Here is a 15,653-nt window from a genome sequence, read left to right as displayed (position 1 = left end):
GAAGAAATTAAAAATGCTCAGTGCTACAAGACAAAACAAAATACAACAGAGCACAAGATACACATAAGAGATCCCATCAGAATAGCTGTTCTCAATGGAAACTCTAAAAGCCACAGAGGCTCAAGTTCTAAAAAAGACTGCAACTGCCAACTGTACCTCAAAAACTATCTTCTACACTTGAAGGAAAAATACTCCACAATTAATCTTTAACAAATACTAAACAGTATACTGGAATCAATACTTTGAATTGAAGAGAGGAAGGAGCACCGTTAAAGAGACTAGAGAAATACCGAAAGATATAATGAATGAAAGACAAAAGATGACTAGACCCACATCATTACCATTAGTGGAACTTACATGCTGGTGGTAACTAACATCCGTCTGAAAGAATGTTAGGCACTTTGCTAGACCAGCATGATTCCTTACCTACATTCCAAATCTTACCCTTATACTCACAGATTAGTGTATCTATCACGCCTCATCAAAGAACCTCTCTACAACAAACAGCATCACAAAAACCCAACACCAGATACAATGTAAAGGAAACAGACTGTGGGAACCCAGCTCCAGTGGAGACACCCGCAGTACAGCTTTTGCATTCATGGCTCAGAAAACCTATCAGACAATGGAGCAAAAAGATAGGAACCAGAAGAGCAGGAAGCCTGCTATAAGTCTGCTTCTTTCAGAAATGGCTGCATATGTAAGACCTGAACAATGACAAACCATTTTCTGCTAATGCAGAAAAGGGAAAATTTCATGAGTTTCATGCCTAGACAAGGAACTGTAACAACTAAAGTCTGCCAAGAGAGGGAGAATTAGCCTTTCTCAGGAACGAGCCCTTTGAATGGTTATCCAATACAAAAAAGTCATTTCTGAAGTCATATATATGCATGTATGTGTATACACACATCTGTACAACAAAATGGACTCTGCAAATTGTAGTTTTGTGGAGTGTGCACATGAACACACACAGCCTACTAATAATCACACAGGTAATAGTAATTAAAAAAAGCTATCACTTTGAAGGGAAGGTAGGGAGAGGTTAGGGTGAGGGATTTGGGCACTGATATTAGATTTTAATTAAAAATGTAAAAAAGGGAAATTATGTACTAATACTGTAAGCAAGCTTGTTGTCCACATGAACATTCTCATTAAAATAAAAAAAGGGGGGCTTAGTGGTTAAGAGCATTGCTGCTCTTCCAGCAGCCTGGGTTTGACTCCCGGGCCCACATGGTGGTTCGTAACTTTCTGTAACAACATTTCCAGTGGATCGGACACTCTTCTGGTCTCCACAGGCACCAGGTACATACATGGTGCACAGACATACAAGTAGGCAAAAATATGTACATAACACAGGAATTAAAAAAATGACAAAATCTGAACTATATTAGTATTGGGGGTGGGGTGGGGAAGGTGTTGGGAAAGATGAAACAGGGACATCAAGGGAGGCAGGACAAAGAAGGACCAGCAGCAGTGGCTGTGAGAGCAGCGATTCTGATGAAGTGAGCATAAGAGCTCACAGAGCTCAGATGGTAAAGTGTTTGCCTAAGCAAACACGAAGCTCTGCACCTGACCCCGACACTGAACAAATGGAACAACATAATTTGTATAAGAATTATCAACATCCAGAGAAAGAAAAAGACATCTAAATCCAAGAAACATTCAGAATTCGGAACAGATATGACAAACTAGAATCATGACATACAATAAAAAGATAGAAAAAGCTAAGCAGCAATATGAAAGGTCTAAGGGCAATTTGTATATATATATTGAACTACCAGAATAGCAGATCTTTCATCATCATTTATCCCAAAGCCAGAAAACCACAAAATGATACATTTCAAGCTCTGAAATTAAGTAACTATCACCTAAGATCAACATCGCTTGCAAAATCGCCAGGGCAGGTAAGGTGACTGGCTAGGCTAAAAATGGTCACTAATCATCAATCCCAGGACTCATTTTGTGGGAGAGAGTCAACTATTTCAGGTGCTCTCTAGCCTCCATATGCAATTTGGCGCGCGCGCGCGCGCACACACACACACACACACACACACACACACACACACACACAAAGTATGGAGAAATATTTCATGAAAAGCCCAAGTTTAGGTAATGAGTAACTACCAAGCCAAATCTGCAGAGCATTCTTAGAGAATTGTTATACACAGAGGAAGAAAGAGCATTTTATCCAAGAGAACAGAGGAAAGAAAACATCTCATAAGAGGACCAGATGAAAACAGGAGAATAGACAGCAAACCTCATCTGTGCAAATGGTCCTACAACAAGCACAACAAAGTGAAAGAACATGCTGTATCTTAGCAGACCACAAGGGCTATCTTGACAAAGACAGCATAGTTGGCCTCAAAAAGGCATGTAGACCCCAAAACAAAACATACAACTGATGATCTTTAATTTGACAGAAGCAACAAAACCCCCACAAACCACCAAAACAAAAAACAAAAGACAGAAAAACCCAGAAAAAAAAAACCCAACAAAAGACCACTGATCAGCAACTAGTCTTTGTGAAACAAAGTATGTGCCTTCTCAAGAGTGAAAGCATCTGCATCTCTTGCCCTGAACAGAAACCAATTTCACCTGGATCACAGACCTCAATTTCTGAATGTCAAAACAAAGTAGACATCAGCAAAATAAAATACAATTCTTAACTTATTCCCACCTAATCTTGGAGTGCCTAAATATATACAACAAATGCCAACTGAAATAAAAGGAAAGATAAACTCCAAATATAACACAATAAAGGGAGAATTAAATTGCATCCTAGACTAAATGAACCTAATATATATTTATAGAATGTTTTATTCAACAATCCAGTATATAAGTTGGTACAGGTGTACACACCTTTAATACCAGCCACCAAGAGACAGAAGCATACACGGTAGTTTCTGTAAATTTGAGGCCAGCTGTGAAAAGTGAAACAAATACCCTCCCCCCAATAGAACATATTCTTCCTCATCAGGAAGTAGAATACTCTTCTGGATAAATATAGGGTATAACAAAAGAATCAGGAAACTAAAAATAAGCATTTGTAATCATTATCTCTGAGCACAGTAATAGAATACAATTTAAAACAAGCAATACAAATACATAAAAATTTAAATAACCTAGTCTTGGAAGAACCAATATAGCAAAAACAATTCCAAAAAGGAAACCAAAGAGTCTTATTTTTTAATGTGTATGGATGTTTTGACTGCCTATACATCTGTGCACCACATATATGCAGTGGCAGGGAAAGTCAGAGACGGTATCAGAACTCTAGTATTGGAATTATAGAAGGTTGTAGCCACCATGTGGGTCATAGAAATCAAGCCCAGGTCTTCAGAAGCAGCCATTGCTCTGAACAGCTTAGCCACATCTCCAGCCCCAATTAAAGAGTCCTTGAAATAACCAAATGGAAAACCCAACTCTACCAAAACTAAAGAATGCAACAAAGTGAGAGGAGTTTACAGAAATCAACATTTATCACATAGGCAGTGAGCTATTAAGGCATCTCAGCAAGATGGGAAAAAAAAAAAAAGAACCAAATTAAACTAGAGTGGGGAAAAAGCAATAAAGGCCAGAGTAGAAGATGGATGTGGCAAAATACTTCTGTAATCCCAACACGCAGGAGGCTAAAGCAGGAAGATTATCACAAGTTCAAGATTAGTCGGGGCTAGTAAATCCAAAACTGTCTGGGTGGTAGTGTGCAAGATCTTGCCTCAAAAACAAAACCAAACCCCCAAACCAACAAAACAAGAAAACAAAATAGAAACAGACTGAAAATCTGATCAATGAATTATAATCTGGCTGCTTGGAAAGATAAAAGTGACAAATTTTTATTAATGAAGAAGGGAGAGGGAGTAAGGGAGAGATGGAGAGAGGAAAGAAGGGAGAGAAACACATACTTAAGCCAGAGATATGAGCTATTACTACAGACATAAAGAACAAACATCTACACAGTGAGAGATTTGCTAACCTAAAAAGGACAAATTCTTGGACACATAGACCTCATCAAGATGGAGTCCTGAAGAAATTAGAAATTGGAGTCACCCAATAGTGACAAGGTAATGAGTCAGTAAAAGAAACCTTAAGTTAAAAAAAAAAAAGGCAATAATCAGTTTAACTGCTGAGTTCTACCAAGCATTTAAAGAACCAGTCTTGCTGGAGAGTGATGGCCCATTACTTTAATCCTAGCACTCAGGATACAGAGGCAGGCAGATCTGTCAGATGTGCCTTATCAAAAGAGCTACACATAGAAGATCAAATTATTGTTAGTCTATAAACAATAGACTATAGTCTATGCAATCTATAAAGGCTATCATTATCTGGGTATCAAAGCCAGACAAGGATACAAACAAAACCCAAAACATGTTAGGATCCTTGATGAACATGAGAAAATGTAAAAACTCTCCACAAAACACTAATAAACATTAAAATCTAAATTTCAAGAGAAATTTAAATATAAACAAGAGAGATTCATCCCATGGATACATGGGTTGTTCAACATATGCAAACCAATAAACATAATACATCAACAGAAGAGTAATAAAAGTCATTTAATTCTCTTAATAGATGTAGATCTCTTCACCCCTTTTTTCTTCTAGGAAACAAACCTAGGGTCTTGCACATGCAAGGAAAAATAATGTACTATTTCATAATGTATGAGTTATTTTCTCCCTTAGATCTGGAATAAGAAACCAATGCCCACTTTTTCCACCTGTAGTCAAACAGACCTAGCCAAAGCAATCAGATAAAAGAAAGAATGAACATTGTCAAATTGTAAACCCAAGACTTCATTAGATAACTGCTCCTAATAAACGGACTAAGAAAACCATAAAATGTTGCTGGATGCCTTATTTATAATAGCCAGAAGCTGGAAAGAACCCAGATGCCCTTCAACAGAGGAATGGATACAGAAAATGTGGTACATCTAAACAATGGAATATTACTCAGCTATCAAAAACAATGCCTTTATGAAATTCATAGGCAAATGGTTGGAACTGGAAAATATCATCCTGAGTGAGCTAACCCAATCACAGAAAAACACACATGGTATGCACTCATTGATAAGTGGCTATTAGCTCAAATGCTTAATTACCCTAGATGCCTAGAACACATGAAACTCAAGACGGATGATCAAAATGCAAATGCTTCACTCCTTCTTTAAAAGGGGAACAAGAATACCCTTGGCAGGGAAGAGAGAGGCAAAGATTAAAACAGAGACTGAAGGAACACCCATTCAGAGCCTGCCCCACATGTGGCCCATACATATACAGCCACCCAATTAGACAAGATAGATGAAGCAAAGAAGTGCAGACTGACAGGAGCCGGATGTAGATCTCTCCTGAGAGACACAGCCAGAATACAGGAAATACAGAGGCGAATGCCAGCAGCAAACCACTGAACTGAGAACAGGACCCCCGTTGAAGGAATCAGAGAAAGAACTGGAAGAGCTTGAAGGGGCTCGAGACCCCATATGTACAACAGTGCCAAGCAACCAGAGCTTCCAGGGACTAAGCCACTAACCTAAAGATTATACATGGATTGACCCTGGACTCCGACCTCATAGGTAGCAATGAATATCCTAGTAAGATCATCAGTGGAAGGGGAAGCCCTGGGTCCTGCTAAGACTGAACCCCCAGTGAACTAGACTATGGCGGGGAGGGCGGCAATGGGGGGAGGATGGGGAGGGGAACACCCATAAAGTAGGGGAGAGCGAGGGGTTAGGGGGATGTTGGCCTGGAAACCGGGAAAGGGAATAACACTCGAAATGTAAATAAGAAATACTCAAGTTAATAAAAAAAAATGTTGCTGGATGAAATTAAAAAATCAAAATAACACACAGACATCTGCATTTATGAATTAGATCGATATTATGAGATTCATACTACTCAAAGTGATATACAGTGCTAACACAATCTCTACCAAAGTGTCAGTGGCATTTTTCTTAAGATTAGAAATAAATCCTAAATATGTGTGTGAAAAAGGGAAAATGCTCCAAATTGCCAAAGCAATCTTCTGGAAAAAGTTGCATGGTATTAAGGCAGTTACAATTCCAGGAAGGAGGGAAAGGCTCGCACAAGACCGAGCCATTAGCTGAGGAGCTACTGACAGTGATGGCTGCTAAAGGAGTCATTTCTCCTTAGGGAGGAAGAAAGAGGAGGAAAAGGACATAAGTTGAGAGGGGAATTGGAAGAGGAGGGGCATAGAAGTTGGAAATAATCAAAACCCACAGTATATAGCTGCGTAAGATTCACAAAGAATAAAAATACCTGAAAGAGCCTTCACCAAATAGAAACAAAAGCGATCAGACAATAATTTAGTTTCAAAGCATCGCATTCCCATCAATACTTACCATTTATGGCTCTCTACCACATCACCCCATTTTAGTGCTAGGCCTCTCTTAGTTATTAGCCTGTGTGTCTGTTCCCTAAGCAGGATGCAAGCCTTATAACATCACAGGACCTTATAATGGGCACACTAATGCTTTTGAGCAAAATGAAGGTAACTGTTTCTTAGAATTATTAATTCTATTATGTTTACATTAATATACTCAAATTTATTATTATAACCCATTCATCTTCGTACTGAGAAAATTTGGGATTTATTATAGCAGCATTCTCTTCATAAGTTTTATACTTTGTTCTAATGACAACATCTTATCAAAGCATTTAGGAAAAAGCAGACCTCCTCAGATTATTTTTATTTAAAAATATAAGAAAAGTCAATTATCTTTGGCAGGACAGTGGAGTTAAGGTTTTGCCTCATAGCCAAGGGTCGTCTAAAGACTTTCATGCCTTAGGCTCTTGAATGCTGGGATTGCTGATGGTGCTCCAGCAGAGACAGACGAGGTTAATCTTGATATAAAATAGAAAATAAATCTAAAAGAACAGTTGGGTTATATAAAGCAACTAGCCAATGCTCACACATTTTGAAGTATAGATGAAGAAATCATTTTCATCTACTTAATTTCATCCTACAGCTTCCAGGTCAAACCAGGTTTTTATTACTACTAGAGTGTAACAGTAGTAATAATAAAAAAAATTAGAAGTTTCAATGGTGCCATTTACAATAATTTCTATTTGTATGTTCAACTTACACAGTTTTCTTGTCCTGTCGAAGGAGTTTAGAAGAAAATTCACTTAGTACTTCAAGAAAAGCCAGATTAGGAGGTGGATACTCTTGTCCTTTCTGATTCTGGTATTTAAAGGCAAACTCTATTCCATCCCTGAATTTAAAGAAAATAACATTTTAATTTTTTCAGGTAGTCTAGGGCAAAAACTGTAAAAATTTTGGAAACATAGAAGAATCATTACTGAATTTAACAAAGTATGGTAAATTCATACAGTAAAATAATGGTAATTTTATATGTCTGTACTTAATACTTACAGCTACAAAGAAACAATGTTATATCCCCAATGTATTTTTTAGGAGTAATACAAAACATTGGAAAGAAACTGGACTGGCAGTAACTGGGAGCTATCCAATAGTACCCACCAGATCTGTGAAACTAAGGTCAATCATTTGGTCCCCAGTTAGTTTAGAAGGTGTGGCCCTCACCGGGGGCTTTTAAAAAAAGCATTGACTCTTTTAAAATCCACATGCCCTACAATATAGTCTCACTCGCAGACCAAAGAATAGGTTATTAACACCCGCCCAAACCCCAAGATAGGCTGCCCTGGCTGTCCTGGACTAGAGGTGTGCCCAAAGCTTTTATCTTTATAGTATACAAGACAAAGAAAAACTCCACCCACAGGTGGTTTAAGAAAGCTTTTCAAAGATAAAATATTAATTTCATTAATAGTTTATGGTTTGAAAATTTTATTACTTATCACTTTAAAAATGGGTCAATAACAATTGTTTGTTTATATTCCAGTAATCCAGTTCTGAATAACAGAAAGTGTTTATCTCACTTGTGAAGTGTGGCAACTGCTTCTCGGGTCTTGATCTGGTCCAATCCAAATGTAAGGGCAAAACGACGTGCCAGTTCTTTAATTCCACTGACATGGGCCGATGTCCTATCCAGATTAGGACCTTGTTCTTGAACAAGTTCATTAAACAACTGATGGAAATAAATTAAAAAAGAAATCTTATAGCTAAGAAATTGTTGAAATTGTATTTAATTTTAAAATTTACAAAATACAAAATACCAGAGAGGTCAGTAGCACCACAGTCCAATATTTGTTAAATTGAATGATAACATTTAAATAGATATATTTGAAAAGAGAGAAAGAAGATATATGTAGATAGAAATATAGCACAAACCTACAAACATACATATGATATACAGGGCTCAGAACACTTTTCACTTTATATATTATAGGTCAGAACATGATATAAATATTCATGAATAGTTGAATATAAGAAAACATAATTTCAACTTAACAAAATACATTGAAAAGGTCTTAAGTTGATGTTTTATAAATACCATATATTCTATTAAAATAAAAATAAAACTTCAGAGCAGTAATAATATTAAAGCAATTATCATGCCATTACCCTATCTACCTATCTATCTATCTATCTATCTATCTATCTATCTATCTATCTATCTATCTATCTAAAATCTTAAAAAGCAATCCTAACTTCTTTATACTATTTCCTGTGCAGCCACCAGTTCATTTCTCTGGTTCTTCAATGGCATAGGTCCTGCAATGCTTTTACATCTGTTTTCTTCGCTCTGAGTCTCTGGTCATCATCACCATACTCTCAGTTTCTCACTTCAGACTCCTTACACCCACCTACCTGAGAGGCACCTGCTTTCAGCTGTGTCTCCATCTCTGTAGTCTACTTCAGAACACCCTGCCTGAACTATGAACCATGCCGTAACTGGCTGGAAAGGTTCTTCCACAGATTTTTCAAATAAATGTAGCTAATTATTTATAAAGTTTTAGAATGTAAATGTTTTTTATAGATGGATATATAATAGCCTTAAATTCTAAGAATATGAATGTTCCTTATACCAATTTGTTCATACTGTCTACACACACAGTTCTGACTGTAAGTGGTGCCAGAGGACTCATTTTATCTTAAAACCTGCTCTATTTGTTTCGTTAATTAGTAAAACATTTTTAGTGGGTACAGTGGTGTGTGCACCCAGTTTCAACTACCTGGGAGGATGAGGAAGGAGGATCATGTAGCCCCGTCTAGACAACACAGTGAGATACTACTGTCTTAAAACTAAATAAAAACAAAATTAACTACTTTAGAGTGTCAGCTGATTTAACCATCAGTCTACTGATGAACATTTAGACTATTTCTAGAAATTCGTATCTTGGGAATCTTACTTATGCAATATGTATTTTCTTATTTGAAATTGTTGATAACCCTTCCTTAAAGTTTTTTTTTTTTTGAGACAATGTCTCACTGTATAGACCTGGCTGGCCTAAGACTTACAGATCTGCTTCTCCACCAACCCCCACCCCCAGTGCTGGACTTAAAGGCACATGCCGCTATGCTCAGAAGGCTAAACACTTTTTATAATTACTTTAAATTTTTAATAATAAAAATAATAATAATTATTATTTTGACACAGGGTTTCATCCTGTAGCCTTGGTTAGCTTGAAGGTTGCTATGCATACCAGGCTGACTTTGAACAGACAGAAGATCTTTGTCTACTTTTCCTTCCCTAGTGTTGACAATAAAGGTGCGAGCCACCATGCCCAGCAAAATATTGTTTCTTCAGTTTTCCAATATGAAATTTCTTTCAACCCCACCTTAGGATCACATCTATTTAAAATGTGAATCACTCTTTATACTTAAAATAGTTAAATAAGACAGCTAGCACATAACAAGCATAAAGTTTTCTCTATTTCCCCCCAAATTCCTTACCTGTTGTAGACTGAGAATGAGAGTCTTAGCACACTGAATCTTATCAATCTGCCTGGTCTTACTCAGGGTTTCCTTAATAATATCACCATAGTCATTGTAATACTGTGAGATAAAAAGGAAACATACTTTAGAATTAGGAAATTTCATGACAAGAATGTACTGGTGAGAGAGAATGTAAGTATAGTCTTAATTCTTTACCTTGAAAATGAATTAAATTGGTATTATTTACATTAAAAATTTGATATGTAAGATTATTACGTAGCATCCATCTTAGGCCCCTCCCCAACCAATCCCCTGCCAGTTGGGTGCACCTGGGGCACAGGCAACAGAGTTGAGTTGCTTGCTGTCCTCGGACCTCCACTGTCTGGCCCAGGCCTCTGCCTTGCCTTCCCCAGAGCCTTGCTGGGATCCAGGAACATCTAATTTAATTAAACCCCTCCAGAGTCAGTCTCCTGCTGGCCTGTCCCTCTGGGGCACAGACAGAAGAGGTGAGTAGTCTCCTGTTCCGAGATTCAATGTCAGGTTTTGCCTGCCTTCTTAAGGAGTCCTGCTGTCATCAGAAACAGCCAGCCAACACCAGGGGCAACCAGATGGCTTAAGGACATTGCAAGAACACAATCAGCAAGAGTCAGGCACCATGGCACCACCAGAGGCAGCTACCCGGCTACAGCAAGCCCTGGGTATCCTAACACAGCCAAAGCACAAGAAGATGACATTAAATCCAATCTTATAAGATGACAGAGGCCGTTAAGAGGAAATGAATAAATCCCTTAAAATAGAGGAAAGTACAATCAAACAGATGGATGAAATGAATAAAAACTGTCCAAGAAATTAAAGTGGAAAAAGAAGCAATAGAGAAAACACAAACTGAGGAAATACTGGAGATACAAAACCTAGGGGAGGAGAACAGGAACTACAGAGGCAAGCATCACCAACAGAACACAGGAGAGGAAGAAGAGATGCATTCAGGCATAGAAAATACAATGGAAAAACTGCTACATTGGTCAAAGAAAATGCTAAATCTAGAAAGTACATGGCACAAAACATCCAAGAAATCTGGGACACTATGAAAAGACCAAACCTCAGAATAATAGGATTAGAATGAGAAGACTCAGATCTCTCCTGAGGGACACAGCCAGCATATGGCAAATACATAGGCGAATGCCAGCAGCAAACCACTGAACTGAGAACGGGACACCCGTTGAAGGAATCAGAGAAAGGACTGAAAGAGCTTGAAGGGGCTCGAGACCCCATATGAACAACAATGCCAACCAACGGGAGCTTCCAGGGACTAAACCCAAAGACTATACATGGACTGACCCTGGGCTCCAACTGCATAGGTAGCAATGAATAGCCTAGTAAGAGCACCAGTGGAAGGGGAAGCCCTTGGTCCTGCCAAGACTGAAACCCCAGTGAATGTGATTGTTGGGGGAAAGGTGGGGAAGGGAACACCCATATAGAAGGGGAGGGAGAGGGGTTAGGGGGATGTTGGCCTGGAAACCGGGAAAGGTAGTAACAATTGACATGTAAATAAGAAATACCCAATTTAATAAAGATAGAAAAAAATCTTAAAAAAGGAAATTTCCCCAGCCTAAAGATAGATGTGCCTATAGACACAGGAGCTTACAGGACACCAAATAGATTGGATTAGAAAAGAAAATCTTCCTGCCACATAATAAAAACACTAAATGTACTGAAAAAAAATAGACTATTAAAAGCTGCAAACGAAAAAGGCCAAGTAATATATAAAAGAAGACCTATCAGAATTATACCTGACTTTATAACAGAGGCTCTAAAAGCAGAAAGGCCTGGGCAGATGCTTTGCAGACTCTTAGAGACCACAGATGTCAGTCAATACTACTATACCCAGCAAAACTTTCAATCACTGTCAAGGGAGAAAACAAGATATTCTATGACAAAACCAAATTTAAACATCCACCCATAAATCCAGTCCCACAGAAAATACTAGAAAGAAAGTTCCAACCCAAGGAGGCAAACTACACACAAGCAAACCAAAGGAAGGGAAGCATACAAAACTATGAAAACTGAACAACTCTTTACTGAATGACCACTAGGTCAGGGAAGGAAGAAAGAAATGAAAAACTTTAGACTTCAGTGAAAATAAAAACACAACATACCAAAACCTTATGGGACACAATGAAAGCAGTGCTAAGAGGAAAGTTCAGAGCACTAAGAGTCTTTACTAAGAAATTGGAGAGATCACGTATTAGCAACTTAAAAGCATACCTAAAAGCTCTAGAGCAAAAAGAAGCAAACATACCCAAGAGGAGTAGATGGCAGGAAATAATCAAACTCAGTGCTGAAATCAATAAATCAGAATCAGAACAGTACAAAGAATCAATGAAATCAAGAGCTGGGTTCTTTGAGAAAAATCAGCAAAATAGACAGAACCTTAGCCAAACTAACAAAAAGGCAGAGAAACAGTATCTAAATCAACAAAATCAGAAATGGAAAGAGGACAAAACAACAAACATTGAGAAAATTCAAAGACTCAGAAACTCATGCTCCATTAAACTGGAAAATCTAAACAAAATGGATGATTTGATAGCTACCACTTTCCAAAAATTTAAATCAAGACCAGGACAATTTGTAGTCCTATAACCCCTAAGGAATTCAAAGCAGTCATTAAAAGTATCCCCCTGCCCCCAAAATAAGCCTAGGCTAGATGGCTTTAGTGCAGAAATCTTTCAGACTTTCAAAGAGGAGCTAATATCCTAAAAAGCTTCCACAAAATAAAAACAGAAGGAACACTGCAAAATTTATTCTTTGAGGCCACAGTCACCCTGATACATAAACCATATAAGGACTTCTTCCAAGAAAAACAATTTTAAGCCAATTTCCCTTATGAACATTGATGTAAAAATACTCAATAATACTCGCAAATTGAATCTAAGGACACATCAAAAACATCATCTACCATGATCAAGTAAGCCTCATCCCACGGATGCAGGAATGGCACAATAAACAAAAATCCAACAACATAATTCACCATATCAACAAACTAAAAAAACAAAACCACATGATTATCTTATTTGATGCTGAAAAGGCTTTTAACAAAATCCAACATCCCTTCATGTTAAAGGTCTTGTAGAGATCAGAGATACCAAAATACCATAAAGGCTATAAATAGCAAGCTAATAGCCAACATCGAATTAAATGGAGAAACACTTAAAGCAATTCCAAAAGTCAGGGACAGTACAAGGCTGCCCAGTCTCTCTCTATCTATTTAACACAGCACTTGAAGTTCTAGCTAGAGCAGTAGGACAACTGAAGATGATCAAAGGGATATGAAGTGGAAAGGAAGAAGTCAAAGTATTGCTACTTGCAGATGATATGACAGTATACATATGTGACCCCCAAAATCTCAGAACCCCTTCAGCTGATAAACACCTTCAGCAAAGTACCCGAACACAAATTACTCAACAAAACCAAACCAAACCAATCACTAGCCCTTTTTTATACAAATGATAGATGGGCTCAGCAAGAAATCAAGGAAACACCCTTCACAATGGCCACAAACAATATAAAATACCTCAGTGTGACTCTAGCCAAGCAAGTGAAAGACCTGTATGACAACAGCTTCAAGTCTCTGAAGAAAGAAGTTGAGTGAAATATTCCCATGTTCATGGATCAGTAGGAGTAACATAGTGAAAATGGCCATCTTACCAAAGCAATCTACAGATTAAATACAATTCCCACCAAAATTCCAGTACAATTCTTTACAGACCTTAAAAGAACAATTCCCATTGCTGGTGGGAGTGCAAACTTATATAACGATTTTAGAAATCAATTTGGCAGTTCCTCAGAAAATTTTGAATAGTTCTATACCATGACCCAGCTATACCACTCCTGGGCATGTACCCAAAATATAGTCCCATAAGGACACATGCTCAACTATGTTCATTGTGGCTTTATTCGTAATAGCCAGAAACTGCAAACAACTCAGATGCCCCTCAACTGAAGAATGGATACAGAAAATGTGGTACATCTACACATTCGGATACTATTCAGCTATTTTAAAAAAGACATGAAATTTGCAGGCAAATAGAACTAGAAAATATCATCCTGAGTGAGTTAACCCAGAATGACATGTAAAGGTCTGTACTCACTTGTAAGTGGACATTACCCATCAAGTACAGGATAGTTATGCTACAATCCATAGACCACCCCCCCCCAAAAAAAAAAGTTATAAGGAGGAGAGCCCAAGGGAGGATGTGTGAATCTCACTCAGAAGGGGAGATAAAGTACACATTAGAGGTAGGTGGAGGGAGGGTAGTGGGTTGGAAAGGGGGTGAGAGAGAATGGAAATCTGTGGGGTGCATCTGTGGCTAGCTAGAAACCTGGGATGGGGGAGGCTTCCAGTAGTCTATTGGGGCAACCCTAGCTGAGACTTTTAGCAGTTGGGGATATGGAGACTGAAGTGGCCACCTCCTGTAACCAGGCAGGACTTCCAGTGGCAAGAGGAGGACATCCACCCACCCACAAAACTTTCAACTCAAAATGTGTCCTGCCTACAAGATGTGCAGGGATAAAGATGGAGGAGAGACTGAGGGAACAGCCTCCAAGCAATTACAGGTCAACTTGGGAATTATCTCACGGGAGAGAGCCAACCCTGGCACTATTAATACTAGTCTGGAGCCTAGCACAACTGTGCCTGAGAGGACTCATCCAGTAGCAGATGGAAACAGATGCAGAGACCCACAGTCAAACACCAGGTGAGTTTGGGGAGTCTTATGGAAGAGTGGGGTCTAGAATTGAGTGAGCTGGAGGGGTCAAAGACACAATAGAAGACCTACAGTCAGCGAGCCTGGGAGCAGGGGGCCTCGCAGAGGCTGGGACACCAACAGAACACTACGCAATGCTGGAGCTAGGCTCACTGTATATTTGCAGCAGATGTGCAGCGTAGTCTTCATCTGGGTCCCCTAGCAACTGCAGCAGGAACTGTCTCTAACTCTTGCCTGCCTTTGGATCCCTCTGCCCAGCTAGGCTGCCTGGTTGGGTCTCAGTGGGAGAGGGTCCCTCACTCCTGCTGCAACGTGATGTCCCATGTTTCAGGTGGTGGTGGTTTCCCAGGGTGGGGACTTCTCCTTCTCTCAGAAGAGTGAGTAACAGGGGAGGGGTTAGGGTGAGATTGGGAGAAGAGAAGGGGGCAGGACTGATTGGGATGTAAAATGAATAAATAGGTAAATTAATGAAAAAAGATTATGAACTACATTTTCTCATTCTTTTTTATGTTTTATGGTGTTTGCCACCCCCCCCCCCCCCCCGAGATACTGAACTTGCTTGGTATATTAAGTAGGATGGCCTTGAGCTCATTAAAGTGATCCTCCTGAATGCCTCTCATGTTCCAGCTCCTTATCCTTCATAATAGGCAGGAAGTCACATTATCTGAAAGGCTACAAGTCACTACTGGGCATCATGGTTCACACCTGTAAGACCATCATACAAGAATCTGAGGCAGGCGAATTACTCAGGCATTTAAAGCCAGTAATGTAGTGAGGTTCTGCCCAGGCCAGTTTGGGGGTACAGTGAGACTGTGTCAAAACAATTAAAGAGCTAAAGATGGCTCAGAGCCACCAAGTCTGGGGATCTGCATGGTGGAAGGAGTATAGATTCCTACGAGCCGTCCTCTGACTTCTACAAAGATGCTAAGCTACATATGAATTAACACTCATACACACACACAGACAAAAAAGGAGTTCATAAAAAAAAAGACAAAAAGAGTAAAAACAATGGCTGGGAAAGGCCTGTAATCTCAGCACTTGGGAGGCAGATGCAGGCAGATATCTTAGTTTGAGGCCAGC

The 15,653-nt window shown here is 38.9% G+C and overlaps 1 protein-coding gene across 6 annotated transcripts in view; it reads right to left on the bottom strand.

Moving 5' to 3' along the window:
• The window catches only part of Stag1 (STAG1 cohesin complex component), a 383,606-nt gene that overhangs the window by 18,663 nt on the left and 349,290 nt on the right, over positions 1-15,653 (bottom strand). For all 6 annotated transcript variants that reach the window (XM_087562318.1, XM_087562317.1, NM_001433817.1 and 3 more), the window contains 3 exons: positions 9,829-9,930; positions 7,911-8,059; positions 7,097-7,225 (listed from right to left, as the gene is read on the bottom strand). In XM_087562318.1, the coding sequence (XP_087418444.1) occupies positions 7,097-7,225; positions 7,911-8,059; positions 9,829-9,930 (380 nt within the window). The remainder of the gene's footprint in view (positions 1-7,096; positions 7,226-7,910; positions 8,060-9,828; positions 9,931-15,653) is intronic.

Source organism: Rattus norvegicus, chromosome 8 (assembly GCF_021556685.1).
Source record: "Rattus norvegicus strain SHRSP/BbbUtx chromosome 8, alternate assembly SHRSP_T2T, whole genome shotgun sequence".
Taxonomy (NCBI): Eukaryota; Metazoa; Chordata; class Mammalia; order Rodentia; family Muridae; genus Rattus; species Rattus norvegicus.
This window is presented reverse-complemented; position numbering and strand designations above follow the sequence as displayed.